General features: G+C 42.3%; 1 protein-coding gene across 3 annotated transcripts in view; it reads right to left on the bottom strand.

Moving 5' to 3' along the window:
* Window positions 1–17,858, bottom strand: part of LOC125453563 (diacylglycerol kinase theta) — a 192,341-nt gene that overhangs the window by 172,585 nt on the left and 1,898 nt on the right. For all 3 annotated transcript variants that reach the window (XR_009445713.1, XR_009445715.1, XM_059645677.1), the window contains exon 2: window positions 12,713–12,792. Coding sequence is in view for 1 of the 3 variants with exons in the window: in XM_059645677.1 (XP_059501660.1) it covers window positions 12,713–12,792 (80 nt within the window). In the remaining 2 variants the exon portion in view is untranslated. The remainder of the gene's footprint in view (window positions 1–12,712; window positions 12,793–17,858) is intronic.

The raw sequence follows: 17,858 nt of genomic DNA, 5'->3' as shown, positions 1-17,858 counted from the left end.
GGGACCTAATTGAGGTATACAAGATAATGAGAGGCATAGATAGAGTTGGTAGCCAGAGACTATTTCCCAGGGCAGAAATGGCTAACACGAGGGGTCATAGTTTTAAGCTGGTTGGTGGAAAGTATAGAGGGGATGTCAGAGGCAGGTTCTTTACGCAGAGAGTTGAGAGAGCATGGAATGCGTTGCCAGCAGCAGTTGTGGAAGCAAGGTCATTGGGGTCATTTAAGAGACTGCTGGACATGTATATGGTCACAGAAATTTGAGGGTGCATACATGAGGATCAATGGTCGGCACAACATTGTGGGCTGAAGGGCCTGTTCTGTGCTGTACTGTTCTATGTTCTACTGCATTTGCCTTCCTGACTATTGGCTCAACCTGCAAGTTTACCTTGAGAGAATCCTGGACTAGAACTCCCAAATCTCTTTGCATTTCAGACTTGTGAATCCTCTCCCCATTTAGACAAGTGTCCATAGTTTTATTCTTACCAAAGTGCATGGTCTCACACTTTCCCATGTTGTACTCCATCTGCCACTCCTTTGCCCACTCTCCTAACCTGTCCAAATCCTTCTGCAGCCTCTTCACCTCCTCAATACAACCTGTCCCTCTACCTATCTTTGTATCATCTGCAAACTTATCCAGAATTCCCAGTTCCTTCATCTAGGTCATTAATGTACAAAGTGAAAAGTTGTGGTCCCAACACTGAACCTTGCAGAACACTACTTGTCACTGGATCTCATCCTGAGGAAGGCCCTTTCATCCCCACACCCTGCTTTTTAGCAGACAGCTAATCTTCTATCCAAGCTAGCACCTTGCCTCCAATACCCCGGTCCTTACCTTACTCAGCAGCCTCATGTGCAGCACCTTGTCAAAGGCTTTCTTTAAGTCCAGGTAGATAGAACATAGAACACAGAACATAGAACATTACAGCACAGTACAGGCCATTGATGTTGCGCCGATCTGTGAAACCAATCTGAAGTCCATCTGACCTACTATTCCTTTATCATCCATATGTTTATCCAATGACCATTTATATGCCCTTAAAGTTGGCGAGTCTGCTACTATTGCAGGCAGAGCATTCCACGCCCTTACTACTCTCTGAGTAAAGAACCTACCTCTGACATCTGTCCTATATCGATCACCCTTCAAATTTAAAGCTCTGTGCCCTCGTGCTAGCCGTTACCATCTGAGGAAAAAGGCTCTCACTGTCCACCCTATCTAACCCTCCAATCATCTTCTAAGTCTCTATTAAATCGTCTCTTAGCCTTCTTCTCTCTAACAAAAACAGCTTCAGGTCCCTCAGCCTTTCCTCATAAGACCTTCCCTCCATACCAGGCAACATCCTAGTAAATCTCCTCTGCACCCTTTCCAATGCCTCCACCTCCTTCCTATAATGTGGCAACCAGAACTGTACGCAATACTCCAAGTGCGGCTGCACCAGAGTTTTGTACAGCTGCAATATGACCTCATGGCTCTGAAACTCAATCCCTCTACCAATAAAACCTAACACACCGCATGCCTTCTTAACAACCCTATCAACCTGGGTAGCACCTTTCAGGGATCTATGCACATGGACACCGAGGTCCCTCTGCTTATCCACACTACCAAGAATCTTACCATTAGCCCAGTACACTCTATCCCTTTTACTCCTTCCAAAGTGAATCACCTCACACTTTTCCTCATTAAACACCATTTGCCACCTCCCAGCCCAACTCCACAGCTTATCTATGTCCCTCTGTAATCTGCAACATTATAGAACATAGAACACAGAACATTACAGCACAGTACAGGCCCTTCAGCCCTCGATGTTGTGCCGACCTGTCATACCAATCTACGCCCATTAACCTACACTATTCCATGCATGTCCATATGCTTATCCAATGACGACTTAAATGTACCTAAAGTTGGTGAATCTACTACCACTGCAGGCAAAGCATTCCATACCCTTACTACTCTCTGAGTAAAGAAACTACCTCTGACATCTGTCCTATATCTTTCACCCCTCAATTTAAAGCTATGCCCCATCGTGGTCGCCGTCACCATCATAGGAAAAAGGCTCTCCCTATCCACCCTATCTAACCCTTTGATTATCTTAAACGTCTCAATTAAGTCACCTCTCAACCTTCTTCTCTCTAACGAAAACAGCGTCAAGTCCCTCAGCCTTTCCTCGTACGACCTCCCCTCCATACCAGGCAACATCCTAGTAAATCTCTTCTGCACCCTTTCCAAAGCTTCCACATCCTTCCGCATTCTTCTGCACTATCTAAAACTCCACCGACTTCAGTGTCATCTGCAAATTTACTAACCCATCCTTCTACGCCCTCATCCAGGTCATTTATAAAAATGACAAACAGCAGTGGCCCCATTACAGATCCTTGCGGTACACCACGAGTAACTGAACTCCGAGATGAACATTTCCCATCAACCACCACCCTCTGCTTTCTTACAGCGAGCCAATTTCTGATCCAAATCGCTAAATCACCCTCAATCCCATATCTCCGTATTTTCGGCAATAGCCCACTGTGGGAAACCTTATCAAACGCTTTACGGAAATCCATATACACCACATCAACCGCTTTACCCTCATCCATCTGTTTGGTCACCTTCTCAAAGACCTCAATAAGGTTTGTGAGGCACGATTTACCTTCACAAAACCGTGTTAACTATCCCCAATCAAATTATTCCTTTCTGGATGATTATAAATCCTATCTCTTATAATCCTTTCCAACGCTTTACCCACAACCGACGTAAAGCTCACTGGTCTATAATTACCAAGGTTGTCTCTACTCCCCTTCTTGAACAAGGGAACAACATTTGCTATCCTCCAGTCTTCTGGCACTATTCCTGTAGACAATGACAACATAAAGATCCAAGCCAAAGGCTCTGCAATCTCCTCTCTAGCTTCCCACAGAATCCTGTGATAAACCCCATCCTGCTCAGGGTGCTTATCTATTTTCACACTTTCCAGAACTGCTAACACCTCCTCCTCATGAATCTCAATCCCATCTAGTCTAATAGCCTGCGTTTCAGTATTCTGCTCAACAACATTGTCAGTTTTCACACAGGAAAAAGACAAAAAATATTCATTTTGCGCCTTTCCTACCTCTTAAGGCTCCACGCACAACTTCCCACTACTGTCCTTGACTGACCCTAATCTTATTCTAGTCATTCTTTTATTCCTGACATACCAATAGAAAGCTTTAGGGTTTTCCTTGATCCTACCTGCCAAAGGCTTCTCATGTCCCCTCCTGGCTCCTCTTAGCTCTCTCTTTAGGTCCTTGCTGGCTAACTTTTAACTCTCAAGCGCCCTAACTGAGACTTCATTTCACATCTTTACATAAGCCTCCTTCTTCCACTTGACAAGAGATTCAACTTCTTTGGTAAACCACACTTCCCTCACTTGACCAATTCTTCCCTGCCTGACAGGTACATACTTATCAAGGACACGCAACAGCTGATCCTTGAATAAGGTCCACACTTCAATTGTGCCCAGCACGTGCAATTTCGTTCCCCATCCTGTGCATCCTAAATCTTGCCTAATCGCCTAGTAATTGCCTTTCCCCCAGCTATAACTCTTGCCCTGCGGTATATATCTATCCCTTTCTATCGCTAAAGTAAACATAACCGAATTGTGGTCACTATCACAAAAGTGCTCACCTACCTCTAAATCCAACACCTGGCGGGGCTCATTACCCAGCACCAAATCCAATGCGGCCTCGCCTCTTGTTGGCCTATCTACATAACATCCATTGGCTCTCCTTGGTCTACCTGCTCATTATTTCCTCAAAGAATTCTAGCAGATTTGTCAGACATGACCTCTCCTTGACGAAACCATGCTGACTTTGACCTGCTTTACCGTACATTTCCAAATAGTCAAAAATCTCATCCTTTACAATGGACTCCAAAATCTTACCCATGACCCAGGTCTGGCTAATCGGCCTGTAATTTTTTGTCTTTGGCCTTACTCCCTTTGTAAACAGGGATGTCATGTTAGCCATATTTCAGTCCTCTGGGACCCTCCCTGCCTCGAACAATTCCTGAAACGTCACCACTAACGCTTCCACTGTCTCTTCAGCTATCTTCTTTAGAACACTGGGATGCAGTCCATTCGGTCCAGGTGATTTATCCACCTTCAGGTCAATCAGTTTTACAGGCATCTTTTCTTTGGCAATGGCCACCATATTCAGCTCTGTCTTCAATTCTCGAAATTTTAGGAGATCACTCGTGTCTTCCACCGTGAAGACTGACACAAAGTAATTATTCAGTTCCTCATCCATTTCCTTGTTCCCAACTACTATCTCTCCATCGTCATTTTCCAGTGGTCCAATGTCCACTTTTGCCTCTCTTTTGCCCTTTTTAAAGAAACTCTTACAGTCTTCATTTATATTATTGGTTAGCTTAGCCTCATATTTAATCTTCTCCCTCCTTATTTCTTTTTTTGGTTGCCTTCTGTTAGTCTTTGTAAGCTTCCCACTGCCCTTCACCATATTATCGCTTTCTTTTTAGCTTTTATGCTATACCTGGCTTCCTCAGTCAGCCATGGTTGCTTCATCCTACCTGAACCATGCTGCATTTTCCTAGGGATGAATTTTTGCTGCTTCTCCTGAATTACTCCCTGAAACTCCTGCCATTGCTTCTCCATTATCTTTCCTGCTAGGTTCCTCTTCCAGTCAATTCTGCCCAGCTCATCCCTCACACCTGTGCAGTCAACTTTAGTCAGCTGTAATACCGTTATCTCTGATTCTACCTTCTCCCTCTCAAATTGCAGAGTAAATTCTATCCTCTTATGATCAGTGCCACCCAAGGGTTCCTTTACCTTAAGTTCCTTTATCAAGTTTGTCTCATTATACAACACTAAATCCAGTATTTCCTGTTCCTTTCTGGGCTCCACCACGAGCTACTCCAAAAAGCCATTTCGTAAACATTCCACAAACTCCTTTTCTTGTTGGTAGTGGATTACATGATTTTCTCTGTCCATCTGCATATTGAAATCACCCAAGATCACATTGACTTTGCCTTTCTTACACACCTTTTCTATCTCCTGGTATATCTTGACTACTGTTGGGACGCCTGTACACAACTTTTTTTATAAACTTTTGCGGTTCCCCAATTCTACCCACACAGATTCTATTCTAACCATACTTCATTTCTTCCTATTGATTTAATTTCATTTCTCACTAATAAGGCAACTCCACCCCCTCAGCCCACCTGCCTATGTCTTCAATAGGCTGTATATCCTTGGATATTCAGTTCCCAATCGTGATCCCCTTGCAGCCACGTCTCCATGATGCCTACCACATCATACCTGCCAGTTTTGATCTGTGCCTCAAGCTCGTTTATCTTATTCCTTATATTACATGCATTTAGATACAACACCTTTAGTCCTGCACTAACGCTCCCTCTTCTCATTTCTCATTGGTTTTTCCAGTGTTTGATTGCTAGCCCTTTCCAAACACTCCATCCTATTTGCATTCTAGCTAGAGACTTTAATAACCTCTCCTGAATTCTCCTTCCCTGTCATGTCTTTCATATTTTTCCATGTAGTTGAATCCACCACTACAGATGTTAACCTGCTGCTTTGTTTCCCACTGGGGCAAGTTTCACCCTTAGAGGGATATGGGCCAAATGCTGGCAAATGAGTCGTTAGATTAGGACGCATAGTCAGCGCAGACAAATTGGACTGTTTGTGCTGTATGACTCTATGATCCTAAGTACATTTTGAAAATTATTATACTTTTAACAAAAATGCAGCAATGTTTTACCTGAATACAAAGTCTTTCATGTAGAATTCAAGCTTCATTTCCACATATGACTACTTGCAAGAATAGATCCCTAATACATCGAAGCTTGAACAGATCACAATAACAGATGTTTCTGCCCTTAGTCTTACAAATTAAGAGGCAACCATTAGGCTCTTAAGCATATGGCGCCTCATTCTCCTAATTGTTTCCATCCGTGCTGTATTCCATATCCAAACAACCCTCTGCATGCAAAAGGTTCTCCGAACCATTTTGTTTGTTACTTTCCTAATGTTTTTAAAAGATATGCTTTGCCCAATCTCAAACATATATCATCATAACCCTGGGTTCAAATCTCAATCGTATTCCATCCTTTCCATTGTAGTGAAGAGGGTGTAGGTGAACAAGGAGAATAGGACGGATACCAAGAGCACCTTAAGTTCACCTAGGCAATCTCTGATACTTCTCTCTCCTTCCTGGACATCTCTGTTTCTACCTCCGGTAACCACATGGAAACCAATGTCCATTTCAAGCTCAACGACTGCCACAGCTACCTACTCCGGCATTTCCGCCATCTACAATCTGAACCCACAACCAAAGACATTTTTCCCTCCCCACCCTCAGCTGCTTTCTGGAAGGACCACTCTCTCCATGACTCCCTTGTCCGCTCCACACTCAGAACCAGCCTCACCACCCCTGGCACTTTTCCCTGCAACTGCAGGAAGTGCTACATCTGCCCATACTCCTCTGGCCTCACTCCCATCCCAGGCCCCAAGAAGACCTTCCACATCAAACAGATGTTCACCTGCACATCTGCTAATGCAGCATACTGTATCTGCTGTTCCCGTTGTGGCTTCCCCTACATCGCGGAATCCCAAGCGGAGGGTTGGGGACCGTGTTGTGGAACACCTACACTCAGTTCGCAACAAACAACTGCACCTCCCAGTCACGAACCATTTCAACTTCTCCTTCTACACCTTAGACGACATGATCATCCTTGGCCTTCTGCAGTGCCACAATGACGTCACCCGAAGGTTGCAGGAACAGCACCTCATATTTTGCTTGGGAACCCTGCAGCCCAATGGTATCAACATGGACTCCACAAGATTCAAAATCTCCCCTCCCCCAAATGCATCCCAAAACCAGCCCAGCTCGTCCCCGCCTCCCTAACTTGACCTTCCTCCACCTATCCCCTCCTCCCACCTCAAGCCCCAGCCCCATCCCACCTCCCTGACCTGTCCGTCCTCCCTGGACTGTCTTATCCCGTCCCAAACTCCCCACCTACACTCACCTTTACTGGTTCCACCCCCAACTGTTTGATCTGTCTTCACTGCTCTCCACCTACCTTCTTCTTTATCCATCTTCTATCTGCCTCCCCATCTCCCTATATCTCTCCCTCCCCCATTTCTGAAGAAATTTCTCCATCCTGATCAGGCTTCCTGGATTGACCGAATCCTATTTGATTGCATTTGGCCCACGTCCCAGTTCGAATGTCTTTTAAATGTTGTAACTGTACTCGCCTCCACCGCTTCCCTTAGTAGCTTGTTCCATATACACACCATCCTCTATGTGGAAAAAGGTGCAGCTCAGTCTCTTCCTAATCTTTCCCCTTAAACCTATGCCCTCTAGTTCTGGACTTTCCTACCCTGGGGAAAAGATTTTAGCTATTCACCTTATGATTTTGTACAACTCACTAAGGTCACCCCTCAGTCTCCTACACTCCATAGAAAAAAGTCCCGGTCTCACCCTTCCAATCTCTGTAACATCCCTGAAAATTTTTTTGCACCCTTTCCAGTTTAATGACATCTTTCCTAGAGCAGGGCAACCAGAATTGCATGAAGTACTCCAAATGTGGCCTCCCCAATGTCTTGTACAGCTCAACATGACACCCCAACTCCTGTATTCAACGCATTGACCAATGAAGGTTAACATTGCCATGAACAATTTTAAAATTGTGGAGAGATAATGGGAACTGCAGATGCTGGAGAATTCCAAGATAATAAAATGTGAGGCTGGATGAACACAGCAGGCCAAGCAGCATCTCAGAAGCACAAAAGCTGACGTTTCGGGCCTAGACCCTTCATCCAATATGGATGAAGGGTCTAGGCCCGAAACGTCAGCTTTTGTGCTCCTGAGATGCTGCTTGGCCTGCTGTGTTCATCCAGCCTCACATTTTATTATCTTAAAATTGTGGACTTCATTTTGAGTTCAGTGACCCTCTGTCTGAGCAATGGTACAGTTTTGCTTCTATCTCCCAATCATTTTTGGGATGTAGCTCACCTCAGACAGAACTCAATTACAGATGTATAATAACATTCACCAATGATAACTGTAGGAACTGCAGATGCTGAAGAATCTGAGGCAATAAGGTGTAGAGCTTGATGAACATGGCAGGCCAAGCAGCATCAGAAGAGCAGGAAAGCTGACGTCAGCTTTCCTGCTCCTCTGACGCTGCTTGGCCTGCCGTGTTCATCCAGCTTTACACCTTGTTATCTGAGGTCACAAATAATAGTACATTTCAGATTAGGTGTACAACTCAGGTGTACTACCTTAGTTTTAAACTTAATTGCTTTCATGTTAAGAGACTAATATCATTAGTAGACCTTCTGACGACAAATCGCAGTTTTGCCCTACTTCTTGAGCCAAGGTTTACATCTTGAAGTGTATGAACTAACAATGGGATCAACACTTACTGTTACACCATTTACTTAACACAATCTTAGGAATCGATCACTTGTACTGTTTCAATCAGAATGGTAATGTTTTCAATATTTATTCATGATTTACAAAATCAAACCCTTGGCAACATTATTCCAAAAATTAGTGGAACAATCCAATTCATTTACAGTTTAGAACACTCATGATTAGATAATGTATAGTGAAGAACTATACAGTTCAAAGATCTAATGGGACCCACCATGCCTGTAGACCACTTAACAACATAGAAATGTAAAGAAACAGAATAAAAAACACAGTTCAATTAATGCGGTCAGCACCAGAGTTTCAAATTTAGCACCTGTCACAAACTCACAACTTAACTCCCTTTCAAATTGCTGATATTATTAGTGTAGATTGATTCCTTGGCCAGAACATTTCAGACAATTACCACCGAGGTGAAGTTATGATTTCTGATCTGTGCATTGATTTCACGCTTTGTACGAAATCTTTGGTTCCTCTTTAGTTACAGGTGAGGTCCCAGGGGACTGGAGAAGAGACAATGCTGTTTCCTTCTTTAAGGAAGACAACAGGGATAATTCCAGGAAATTACAAGCCAGTCAGCCTTACTTCAGTGGTAGGGAAATTATCAGAGTAGATTCTTCAGGATAGGATTTACTCACATTTGAAAAAATATGGACTCATCAGTGATAGGTAGCACGGGTTTATGCAGGGGCAGTTGTGACGCACAAACCTGATTGGGCTTTTTGAGCAAGTGACAGAAGTGGTTTACGACAGCAATGCAGTAGATGTTGTCTACATGGACCTTAGCAAGGCTTTTGACAAGGTCCCTCATGGCAGGCTCGTACAAAAGGTGAAGACATATGGGATCTGCGTTGATCCGAGAGGTTATGCTGCAGCTGTACAAAACTCTGGTGCGGCCGCACTTGGAGTATTGCACACAGTTCTGGTCACCGCATTATATGAAGGATGTGGAAGCTTTGGAAAGGGTGCAGGGGAGATTTACTAGGATGTTGCCTGGTATGGAGGGAAGGTCTTACGAGGAAAGGCTGAGGGACTTGAGGCTGTTTTCATTAGAGAGAAGAAGGTTGAGAGGTGACTTAATTGAAACATATAAAATAATCAGAGGGTTAGATAGGGTGGATAGGGAGAGCCTTTTTCCTAGGATGGTGACGGCGAGCACGAGGGGGCATAGTTTTAAATTGAGGGGTGAAAGATATAGGACAGATGTCAGACGTGGTTTCTTTACTCAGAGAGTAGTAAGGGAATGGAACGCTTTGCCTGCAACGGTAGTAGATTCGCCAACTTTAGGTACGTTTAAGTCATCATTGGATAAGCATATGGATGTACATGGAATAGTGTAGGTTAGATGGGCTTGAGATCAGTATGACAGGTCGGCACAACATCGAGGGCCGAAGGGCCTGTACTGTGCTGTAATGTTCTATTTCTATGATACAATGCATACAGAACTAACTTGGTCACAGAAGACCAACAGTAGCAGTAGAAGGGTGCTTTTCATACTGGAGACCTGTCAACAGTGATGCTCAACCGTGATCAGTGCTGGGACCACCGATTTTTGCAGTTTTTGGAGGAGAACTTAGGTGTTCTGATTAGTAACTCTGTAAGTTCACCGAGACTAAGGGAGCTGTAGATAGGGAGGAAAATTGCCAAGGGATACAGCATGATTTGGATGGGCTGGAAATTTGTGTGGAGAAGTTACAATGGAAATTAATCTGGACAAATGGCGAGGCGATGCACTTTGGAAAGTCTAATGCAGGAGGTAAGTATACAACAAAAGGCAAAGCCCTTAAAAGCATTAATGCACAGAGGGATTTCAGCATACAGGTCCACAGTTCCCCAAAAGTGGCAAAACAAGTGGATAAGGTGGTCAAGAAGGCATATGGCATGCTTGCCTTCATTTGTTGGAGCACAGAATATAAAAACTGGAAAAGTTATGTTGATTTAGTATGGAACTTTAGTCAGGCCACATTTGGAATATTTGGTACAGTTTTGGTCACCACAGCACGCAAAGATGTGGAGGCTTTGGAGAGGATACAGGGAAGGTTTTTCAGCATTTGTCTGGTTTGGAGGGTATTAGCTATGAGGATGACGAACAAACTTGGTTTGTTTTCACTTGAACATCACAGGTTGTGGGGCAACCTGACAGAATTTAACAGAATTATGACAGGCATAGAATAAAATGGATTGTCAGAGCCTTTTTCCCCCAGAGTAGAAATTTCAATTACAAGGGACATAGGTTTAAAGTAAAAGGGGGTAAATTCAAAGGAGACATGACAGGCAAGTTTTTTTTTACACAGATGGTGGTTAGTGCCTCGAATGCGCATCCAGTGGAGGTGGTATAAACAGACATAATAGCAACATTTGTAAGAGGCATCTGGACAGATACATAAAGATTCAAGAAAAGGAGGGATATGGACTGCGTACAGGCAAAAGGTTCTTAGTTTAGAAAGGGATCATGTCTGGGCACTGGTTTGGTTGGCCAAAAGACCTGTTCCTCCGCTATACTGTCCTTTGTTCTCAATGTTATGAAGCTTTATTGTGTTGCTTTTTTTTTAAATTCAGGGATCCACAGTGAATTATTTCTCAGAGCTCATATGAGAACTATCGGACCCAAATGGAGTTTCTGCCATCACAATTAGATGAAGTCTGACAGCATTAACCTATTGTTTCATTAGGCTTACTATATAGTACAGAAAAGGCCTTTCAGCCCATTTAGTCTGCAACAAAACATGAGAAACACCTGACCTACAACCAAATCTCATTTACCAGCGCTTGGGTCGTAGCCTTGAATATTATCACATGCCAAGTACTCATTCAGGTACTTTTTAAAGCATGTGAGGCTATTTACCCCTGCCACCTTCCCAGGCAGGGCATTCCAGACTCTCATCACCCTCTTGCCTTCCCACCTACTTTTGAGTCATCTGTGAATTTGGTCACAGCACATTCACTTGCCTCATCTGGTGCTGTTCCTGGCATGTCCTCCTGTACTCTAATTCACTAGGGATGATCTCCTGTAATTGAATACAATTCTGCAGCCCCAAATGAATGTCTAATTTGGATTTGCTCGTTCTGTTCAAAGTCTGTCTCATTTAGCAAAGTTGTAGTTCTACACAACATGATGGAGAAAACCCTCAACATGAAGACGAGACAAGGGACTTTGCAGTGTCACTTCTATCAATACTGCGATGGACATCTACATTTGTGATAGATAGATTTTACTTTGCTCATTCATGGGAATTGGGTGACACTGGCTGGACCAGCATTAACTGTGCTGGCCTAATTGCCCAGAAGGCCGTTAAAAGTGAACTATGGGTGTGGGGTCACATGTAGGTCAGACCAGTAAAAAACATGAATGAACCATATGGGTTTTTCCTAACAATCAGCAGTGGTTTCATTGTTATCACTGGATTCTTATTTCTAGATTTACTACTGAATTCAAATTCCACAATCTGCCATGGCAGGATTCAAATCCAGGTCACCAGAACATGACCTCAGTCTCCGGATTAATAGTTCAGTGATAATATCACTAGGCCATTGCCAACCTAGACTGATGGAAATACCATCCATAGAGACCAATAGTTTTTCCCCTAGCTACTTAGCTGGATCAAGGTTTTAAAAATCACGAGCAAGCCGTATAGAGTAGATAGGGAGAAACTATTCCCACTCATAAAAGAAGCAAGACAGTATAGACTTGAATTGATTTGCAAAATGAACAAGTGTGATGTGAGGAAAAGCTTTATCACATAGCAAATAGTTAGGGTCTGGAAATCACAGCTTGGAAGTGTGGTGTAAACAGGTCCAACTGATGTTTTCAGGAGGTTATTGAGGAATTATCAGGATAAAAAATACTTGCAAGGGTATGAAGAAAAAGCACGAGATTGGCACTAGATAATGATGATCATTTGAAGAGCCAGTGCAGGAGCAATGGACAAAATATACACCTTCAACACAACAAGGCTTCTGTGGTTCTAAGAGGAACACCACAGCAGCACATCAAAAGAGATTAGAATTTTATTGTTAAGGTACTACATTTGTAATAAAAGGACAGTTCTGTGTTTATAATGCACAGTGCCTAAGGAGTGCTGATGCCTTTTCTAACAATCCTCGGACAGTATGAACCCACCAGAAAAACTTTCTTTTAAATTCTACAAAGAAACAATTATAGGACCAACTTCCCTCCAATTAAGAACTAACAAATAATGAACCATTTTATTTTCTTTTCAGTGGGACCAAGTTTTAGTGAAAATTTAAACCAGCATTGCATCCATTAGTTTATTTACCTTTACCAAGTTTGGTGCCAAACAGGAACAAAGGGTCTTCACATTTCTTAAACATTTCTCATGGCACATGAAGTTACAAACTGTGAAAGAAAAGAAAATGATAAAATATAGACATTTCCACGAAACAACTCTTTCGAAAAAGAAATTTGCAGAACAATTCACAAGATATAGTAAGTTTGCAGATGACACCAAAATTGGCGGACTTGGAGATAGCCAGGAGGATTGGCAAAGGATACAATGGGATATTGACAGGTTGCAGATTTGGGCAGAGAAACGGCAGCTGTAGTTTAATCCAGACAAATGTGAGGTGGTGCATTTTGGAAGATCAAACTCAGGTGTGAATTATACAATAAACGGTGGAATCCTTAGGAGCACTGACATGCAGAAGGATCTGGGTGTACAGGTCCACAGATCCCAGAAAGTTGCAACACAAGTAGAGAAGTTGGTCAAGGCGGCAAACAGAATGCTTGACTTCATCGAATACAAAAGTTGCTGAATTATATAACAGTTGCACAAAACTTTAGTTAGGCCACAATGGAATATTGCAAACAGTTCTGGTTGCCACACTACCAGAAGGATGTGGATGCTGTGGAGAGAGTGCAGAGGTGGTTTTCCAGGATGTTGCCTGGACTGGAGGGTTTTAGTTATGAGGAGAGGTTGGATAAACTTGAATTATTTTCACTGGAAAAACAGAAGCTGAGGGGCAACCTATGAAAGGCATGGACAGGGTGGGTAGTCAGAGGCTTTCTCCCAGGTGGAAAGGTCAACAATAAGAGGGCACAGGTTCAAGGTGAGGCAGGAGAGTTGAGGGGAGAAGGGTGGGGAAAATGTTTCACAGAGAGGATGGTGGGTGCCCAGAACACACTGCCCGTGGAGGTGGTGGAAGCAGGTATGTTAGCAACATTTAACGTACATCTTGATAGACACATAAACAGAAGGTGAATAAAGGGATAGAAACTGCGAATGGGCAGTAAGTAGCGGATCTAAATAAGGACCAGGAATTGGTACAGGCTTCTTTGGCCGAAGGGCCTGTTCCTGTGCTGTATTGAATTGAATTGTATTATATTATAAATCACAAGGGTCTCAGCAGTAACAGAGCTATAGCTGCAAAAAAGAATTGAGAGTTTTTTTTCTAAAGATACAATGTGAATAATGCATTGCTCTGGTTAGAGTGGAAGATTCTGCTATGTATTTCACAATAATCTCGAGATTATAAGAAACAAAAGTACAAGTAGGCAATTCAGCCCATTGAGCCTATTACACCACTCAATAAGATCATGCTGATATGACTGCCATCCCATAACCTATGATTCCTTTACCAATCTATCATCAGAAGAAATTCCTACTCATCCCTGTCTTACTTGGGAGACCCTTTATTTTTAAACTATCCCCTCCTAATTCTAGATTTCCCTGTGAGCAGAAGCACTGTCTCTGTCCCTACCCTCTCAAACTCCTTATTTAAATAAGATTATGTCTCAGTTTTCTAAATGCAAAGTAGATTAAATGCAGCCTCCTCAACCCTGCTTTGGTGCAGTCTCACAAATCCTTGTACAGTTGTAGCAAAACTTCTCAATTTTTAAAACTCCATTACCCTTCTAACAAAGGTCAACTTTTAGTCTGCATTCCTAACCACTCCCATAACTGCATATTAACCATTTGTAATTTTTGCACAGAGATACCCTGATACCTTTGCACAGCAGCACTCTGTAATCTCTCTCCATTTAAACTGAATCTGCTACTGTATTATTTCTGCAGAAATTGACAACCTCACCTTAACCACATTAACATCAAACTGCCAAAACTTTGCCCTATCACAACTTATCTGAGGAAGGGTCACCGGAACCGAAGCGTTAACTCTATTTGCTCCTCCACAGATGCTGCCAGACCTGCAGAGCTTTTCCAGCAACTTTGTTTTGGTTTCTGATTTACAGCATCCACAGTTCTTTTGGTTTTTACTCAATTTATCCTCACAAACTCTTTATATTCTGTTCATCCAGCTCCACACTTTGTTATCTCGGATTCTCCAGCATCTGCAGTTCCCATTATCACTGATACAATTTTAACCTCACTGCAAAGCCTCTTCCAGGATGCCTAACCTGAAGAAGTTACCCTCCTCCCTCCGGACCAACCTCAGGGGATCTCTCTCCCACTGCTATCCATTTTCGGTCTGCCTCCCCTCTCTCCCTATTTATTCCAGAATCCTCTCCCCATCCGCCTCTCTGATGAAGGGTCTAGGCACAAAACGTCAACTTTTGTGCTCCTGAGATGCTGCTTGGCCTGCTGTGTTCATCCAGCTCCACACTTTGTTATCTATTTATTCTGTTCACAACTTGCTTTCTTCCCTATCCGTGCATCAGCAGCAAATTTGGATACAACCAGCCAATTTAACTGTTTATAGAAATATTTTGAATATTTTTAATTTAAATTAATTATTCATGTTGATTTTAAAATTCTAAATACAGGTTGAAAATTGATGAATCAACTTAGGTTTAACAAAGCAGAATGGAGAAAAAAAATGACAAACTTCCATTAAGTATTAGACCAGTAACTGTACTAGTAGTTGCCTGGTATCACAGAACTTAAACATTGTTGGGATGAAACAAAGAAAACTGCTGAAGCTTTTCATCTTTCACTTACCAGGACCGAATCACAAAAATACCAAATCTCAAAGAATAACAAATTTATACTGCATATGAAGAGGGTGCTGACTGGTAATCACGTGTACTCTTCAATTCTGCTCTAGAACTTGCAGCGCCAGTCTGTTCCAACACAGCTACAACACTGGCATCATACAGATAACGTAGAGAAAACAATACACACACAAAAAAAGACAAATTCAACACAGACAATTAATTATTGTCCCATCAGTCTATGCTCAATCGTCAGCAAAATGATGTAAGGTGTCATAAACAATGCCATCAGGCAGCATTTGTTTCACAATAATCTGCTCAATGATGGTCAGTTTAGGTTTCGCCAGGGCCACTCAGGTCTAGACCTCAAAGTCTTGCTTCAAACATAGAAAAAAAACAGAACTCTAGAAGTGAGGGAAGAATGACTCCCTTGACAGTAAGCCCCTATTTAACCAAGTATAGTCCCAAGGAGCTCTAGCAACACTGGAGTCACTGGGAGTCAGGAGAAACTATCCACCGGTTGGAGTCATGCCCAGAACAAGAAGTCACAGGCAAAGTATCTTTGCAGTGAGTAGCTCATCTCCTGTCTCCCCAAAACCTTTCCACCATCTACCAAGCACAACTCCAGAGTGTGGTGGAATACCTCTCACTTATCTGGATGAACACAGTTCCAACAACACTCAAGAAACTTGACACTATCCAGGACAAAGCAATCTGCTTCATTGGCATCACTTTCACAAACATTCACTCTCTCCACCACCTGACACTTAGTAGCAGCAGTGCATATACTATCATTAATGTGTAAAGCAGAAATTCACAAGGCTCCTAAGATAGCACGTTCCAAACCCCCAATCACCGCCATCTAGAAGGACAAAGGCAACAAAGTCACCACTTGCAAGTTTCTCCTCAGGTCAGGCCGTACATTGACTTGGAAAAATATTGCCACTCCTTCAGTGTTGCTGGGTCCAAATCCTGGAATCCCTCCCCAACAAAATTGAGGGCTTGCCTTCACCAAATAAGCCACAGCAGTTCAAAATGCAGCTTACCACCACCTCAACGGCAATAGGGGATGGGCAATAAGTGCCGGTCAGCCAGCAATGACCACAAGTCATGGAAGAATGAGAATAGAACACCAAGAACATTGTTGACTGCACTAACAACATAGTAGACTGTTCTGTACAACCAAGGACAGCACATTCAGCTGAGAAAGGTCCTTCTATAGCTAATACCAATATTTTCTTTCAAATCAAAGCCCTGGCCTTTAACAAAGCCAGATGTAAAGTTCAAGCATACATACTTTTGTTTTTTTTTACACATTTCGTGATTTTACTGTGTTTTCATCGTAATCTGTTATATTTTATGTGGATTAAATTTACAGGCATTTTGGGTTACATAGTTTTTACGATGATACATTGAATATGAACAGCTGATCTTGTGATTCAATTTATCAAGGTTTTATTGTAATTCAGTCTTGGTGACAGTGAACTTTATGGATAGATATTTCCTTTAAATCAATTTTCAGCCAATCCGATATCTCAATTATTATAATTTTCTTCTCTCTTGGTAAAAACAGATACAAAGTACTCACGTAATATTTTAGTCATGTCTCCACCTCCTTGTGTAACTCCCCTTTTAATCAGGCCTATTTCTCCATTAACTATCCTTTCACTATTTAACTACCTTTGGAAGACTTCTGGATTCCATGTACACATTTTAGAAACTCTTTTCTCCTTTTCATCATTATTTCTAGCTTATATTATATTAAGCCAATTAAAGTACCCATTAGTTTTTACAACTCTGATTTCCTTACAAATTTGTTTGTGTCAGTATCCTAATAAACTAGTGACCAATTGGGGTCATTTAAGAGACTGCTGGACATGTATATGGTCACAGAAATTTGAGGGTGCATACATGAGGATCAATGGTCGGCACAACATTGTGGGCTGAAGGGCCTGTTCTGTGCTGTACTGTTCTATGTTCTATGTTCTAATAGGAAGTACCTCATTTGTATGTTTTTTTTAATTCATTCACAGGATGAGGGCATCACTGGCTAGGCAGCATTTATTGCCCATACAGCAGTTAAAAGACAACCACATTGCTGTGGCTCAGGAGTCACATGTAGGTCAGACCAGGTGAGGATGGCAGTTCCTTCCCTAAACGACATTACCGAACCAGATGGGCTTTTTCCGACAATTGCAGCTTTACTGTTTCTTGGATTTAATTAAATGGATTCGGCTCTTGACTTCATAGGACATCATCGCTGTCGAACACTTTAATATTATCCTTAATCAATGCTGTCACCTGTCCTCCTTTCTTTCCCTCCCTGTGAAATTTTTGGAAACATATGGGACAGTCCATTTCTTGATAGAATCATGCTTTATGATTCTTGTACACACACAAACACATGCTCATTTTGACAAACAAAATATATATACAAATAAGCATCCAAAAGTAACAATTCCATATAGTGAGGTTAACTATCGACATCTCTCCATTCCAATATAAAACTCTTGTAC

The sequence above is a fragment of the Stegostoma tigrinum genome, chromosome 1 (genome assembly GCF_030684315.1).
Source record: "Stegostoma tigrinum isolate sSteTig4 chromosome 1, sSteTig4.hap1, whole genome shotgun sequence".
Lineage (NCBI taxonomy): Eukaryota > Metazoa > Chordata > Chondrichthyes > Orectolobiformes > Stegostomatidae > Stegostoma > Stegostoma tigrinum.
Note: the sequence above shows the minus strand (reverse complement) of the source record. Positions and strands in the feature narration are given on the sequence as shown.